The following is a 1,201-nucleotide window of genomic DNA, read 5'->3' on the forward strand; positions in this document are numbered from 1 at the left end:
CCAAATTAAAAATTAATATTTCTGAGATCCCTGCTGGCCTACCCTTTCTCCAGACATGGGTCTGCAGTCTGCCAGGAGCCGGCGAAGAGAGGCAGATATAACAAAGCATAAGTGATATAAGTGATATTCTCTTTACCATAGCTCTCAGAGATCTATGACATTTTGGTTGCTTGCAGACGTTTAAAAAAAAACCAAACAACCAACAAAAACCCACACATTACTGGAAGAAGCAACATGTTACTTCAACCCATCTCCGCAGCATCTATAAAGTTTGGGCACATTGGGGGGCTTTTTTTGGCACTTTTAGCTAAAGCTGATTCAATCACCCTTTAGACAAAAGCACCAAAAAAGCCCCACTAAAGTGCGCGATCTTTACAGATGTTGGGCGAGCCAGGTTGAAGTAACGCTCTGTCTCTTTTGCGCATGGACAGGGCTCAGTGCAGGAACACGCTAAGTTTAAAGTAAAGCGATGTGTTTTCGGGGGGGGGGGGGGGATTTACATCTGCAAGCACCCCTTAGGCCTTTAATTCAGGGGCGGGCAATTATTTTGGGTGGCGGGACACTTACTGAGTTTTGGCAAGCCATCGAGGGCCTCATGACAGGCAACCAGGGGCAGAAATATATTAATTTTCTACATTTTCTAGGGGCCCCGCGGGCCAGATAGAATGGCCTGGTGGGCCGCATCTGGCCTCTGTGCCATATTTTGCCCACCCCTGCTTTAATTGATGCCTCAAGCCCTCAAAATCTTGTGGTTCTTTATGAAAAAGAAACCAGCAAAAGAAAGTGCAAATAGTTTGAATGATGGAAACATTTTGCTACTTAGTCTTTGCAGAACACTGAAGATCTGTATAATAAACTGTAACATTTTATCCCATCCCAGGACTGAGCCCAGTGTTTTGTGAATGACTTCAGCATGTCTTCCAGAAAGGATCCAGTCTGGATTACAGAAGAACCACTGAATTCATGGTTCAATTCTTGTAACTCTGTTTTTGTTTCTTTTTTTGCTTGTTTTTTAATGTCTTGTAGGGGAAAAGTTATCCTTGGTCCATAATGAACATTTTCCTAATCTGTCTGTGGGTCTGTATAACATCTACCATAATGGGAGTGCTGATCTGGTCCTTGGTCTACATTAAAAACGCTGGGAGTATGATACAGCCAAACATGCAAAAGCAGGAAGTATCCTCCCCACAAACACCAGCAG

General features: G+C 43.6%; 1 protein-coding gene across 1 annotated transcript in view; it reads left to right on the top strand.

Annotated features, from left to right (window-relative positions):
• LOC102383685 overlaps positions 1 to 1,201 on the top strand; it is a 13,138-nt gene that overhangs the window by 2,645 nt on the left and 9,292 nt on the right. Inside the window, exon 2 of the mRNA XM_006018871.2 lies at positions 1,027 to 1,201. This exon is cut by the window's right edge and continues 53 nt beyond it. Within this exon, the coding sequence (XP_006018933.2) occupies positions 1,027 to 1,201 (175 nt within the window). The remainder of the gene's footprint in view (positions 1 to 1,026) is intronic.

The sequence above is a fragment of the Alligator sinensis genome, unplaced genomic scaffold, assembly GCF_000455745.1.
Source record: "Alligator sinensis unplaced genomic scaffold, ASM45574v1 scaffold701_1, whole genome shotgun sequence".
Taxonomy (NCBI): domain Eukaryota; kingdom Metazoa; phylum Chordata; order Crocodylia; family Alligatoridae; genus Alligator; species Alligator sinensis.